Source organism: Ursus americanus, chromosome 16 (assembly GCF_024610735.1).
Source record: "Ursus americanus isolate L20-20 chromosome 16, mUrsAme1.1.p, whole genome shotgun sequence".
Classification (NCBI taxonomy): domain Eukaryota; kingdom Metazoa; phylum Chordata; class Mammalia; order Carnivora; family Ursidae; genus Ursus; species Ursus americanus.
In genome coordinates, this window is record NC_142142.1 from 5469679 (window position 1) to 5472897 (window position 3219).

The 3219-nt window shown below is 38.7% G+C and overlaps 1 protein-coding gene across 1 annotated transcript; it reads left to right on the forward strand.

Annotated features, from left to right (window-relative positions):
- Positions 1–681: 681 nt before the first annotated feature.
- LOC123782659 (olfactory receptor 52A5-like) lies at positions 682–1638 on the forward strand. The gene has a single exon (XM_045782910.2). It carries the CDS (start codon positions 682–684, stop codon positions 1636–1638), a length of 957 nt encoding a protein of 318 aa, XP_045638866.2.
- Positions 1639–3219: the final 1581 nt, after the last annotated feature.

Sequence of the window (3219 nt, forward strand, 5' to 3'; positions counted from 1 at the left end):
GTAGCTACATCAGCGGTGAGCACAGCGCAGTGTATGTGTAGACTTGGTGACCTACGATGCTGTGTATCTGACACCAAGGTATTATCAGGTATCAATCACATTTCAATAACAACAAATAGCCAAACTCATAAAAACAGATACAATTGTGGCTACCGGGGGGGCTGAGGGGTGAGAAAACACAGGAGATATTTTATCAGTAAGTCCTAGAAATCTAATGTACAGGATCGTAAATAAAACAATAATATTACATCAAAAACATCAACTTCCTAAGAGACTACATCTTAGTTTATTTCCACCACAAAAAAAGGAGACAGAATTGTGTTGTGATGTGATGGTGTTAGCTAAATTATAATTGCATTCACATTTCAATCTGTGAATATACCAAATCAGCATGTTGTGCACCTAAGCTTAGACAATGTTCAGTGTTACCTATACTTCAATAATAAACAAAGGAATGAGAAGGTTACCATCCTTTATCTAACTGAGCTATGCTTTGCTAAAATAAAGCATGTAGTCTTACCTTTAATTTTCATAAATAAAGGGGATAGAATGTGATTTACCTAACTGAAGTATGCTTTGCTAAAGTAGAGTAATTTCTCTTACTTTTTATTCATGTAGTCTTGACAGGGAATAGAAGATGAAACAGCCACACCACTACTTGATTCTACCGACCAAATCATCATGCTCATACCCAATGGTTCCGTCTTCACGCCTGCTGTCCTAACACTCACTGGGATTCCCGGGCTGGAGTCAGTGCAGCGTTGGATTGGAATTCCATTTGGTGTCATGTATTTCATGGCTGTGATTGGGAATTCCCTTATTTTAGGTATAATCAAATATGAGCACAGCCTCCATAAGCCCATGTACATATTTCTGGCCATGCTGGGGGCCACAGACATTGCACTTAGCACCTGCATTCTTCCCAAAATGCTAGGCATCTTCTGGTTTCATTTGCCAGAGATTTCCTTTGTAGCCTGCCTTCTACAAATGTGGTTGATTCACTCCTTGCAGGCAACTGAATCAGGCATCCTACTGGCAATGGCCCTAGATCGCTATGTGGCCATCTGTCACCCCTTGAGACACACCACCTTCTTCTCCCAACAACTCTTGACTCACATTGCAGTTGGGGTGATACTCAGGGGTGCCATTCTTGTAGCCCCGTGTCTGGTGCTCATCAAATTTCGTCTTAAACTCTTCCGAACTACAGTCATCTCCCATACTTATTGTGAGCACATGGCCATCGTGAAGCTGGCCACTGAAGATGTCCGGATCAACAAGATATATGGTCTCTTTGTTGCCTTCAGTATCTTAGGGTTTGACATAATCTTCATCACCTTGTCTTATATTCAAATCTTTATCACTGTGTTTCAGTTGCCCCAGAAGGTGGCACGATTTAAGGCCTTTAATACCTGCATCGCCCACATCTGTGTCTTCCTACAGTTCTACCTCCTTGCCTTCTTCTCCTTCTTCACACATAGGTTTGGTGCTCACATACCACCATACGTTCATATCCTCTTATCAAACCTGTACCTGTTAGTCCCTCCTGTCCTCAACCCTATAGTCTATGGCGTGAAGACCAAACAAATTCGTGACCATGTCCTGAAATTGTTATTTTCCAGAAAATTTCTTAATCACTAGTAGCTACTTCTACAGGTATTTTAGGTTGATTCAGAGTAGCAACATAAACATGGTAAAAGCTTAATCTTCTCTAAATATGTATATTCCAAAAACATATTTCACTCTCAGATACTCATAACTGAAGGAAGTTTAAAAAAAAATCACGAAACACCTAAAAACCTTGGTTTGCCACCCATATAAAGAACAAAAATCTCTTATGCTGAGATTTCAGGCTGTTTTGGTTTTTCTTTTATTTTTGCTTTGTCTGTTTAAACCTAGAAGTTTCTCTCTGGCAACACTTAGATCTACACAGAAATAAAATAGAAAAAAAAAAAAAAACACTTGATCACAGATAACTTCCAAGGACCATGTCACACGTCAGTATTCTTCAACCGTTAACCCAAGACATAGCTACAATTCTAGCTATGTCTCATTTTCAATATCAGAGCACTCAAAATTAATACAACTGAAGGGCTAAATAGATAGCAACACAAAAATTGTAGGGGACTTCGGTACCCTTCTTCCAACAATGGATAGAACTTGCAGGCAGAAGGTCAGTGAGAAACTGGGGACTTGAACACTATTGACCAAAGGGACCTACCATGCACATACAGAATATTTCCGCAACAACATCAATACACATGTTTTGACTAGTGCACAAGAAACATTTTCCAGGATAAATCGCATGTGTGAGAACAGAGAATATCTTAAATACTTAAGAAGTTTGAAATAATATTGAGTATCTTTCTGATTACAATACAAGGAAAGTGGAAATCAATAGCAGAGGAAAATCTTAAGAAGAATATTCATTAATATATATAAATTAAACAACACAGTCCTGAAGAACTGATGGCTCATGGCTTAGAGAAGAAACAAAAAGGGTAATGAGAAAACCTCTTAAGAACAATGCACAGAATGGGTGAAGATATTTGTAAATGACATATCAGATAAAGGGCTAGTATCCAAAATCTATAAAGAACTTATCAAACTCAACAACCAAAGTATAAATAATCTAATCAAGAAGTAGGTAGAAGACATGAACAGACCTTTCTCCAAAGAATACATATAAATGGCCAACAGACACATGAAAAAGTGTTCAACATCAGTTGACATCAGGGAAATACAAATGAAAGCCACAATGAGATAACACCACACACCAGTCAGAATGGCAAAAGTTAACAAGGCAGGAAAGGAGGGTTGTTGACTAGGATGCAGAGAAACGGGAACCCTCCTACACTGTTGGAGGGAATGCAAGCTGGTGCAGTCACACTGGAAAACAGTATGGAAGTTCCTCAAAAAAGTAGAAATAGAGCTACCCTACGACCCAGCAATTGCACTACTGGGTATTTACCCCCAAAATACAAATGTAGTGATCCAAAGGGGCACCTGCACCCCAATGTTTATAGCGGCAAAGTGCACAATAGCCAAACTATGGAAAAAGCCCAGATGTCCATCAACAGATGAATACATAAAGAACAAGTGGTATATATATACAATGGAATATTATGTAGCCATCAAAAAAGAATTCTTGCCATTTGCAATGAGATGGACAGAACTAGAGGGTATTAACCAAAGTGAAATAAGTCAATCAAAGAAAGACAA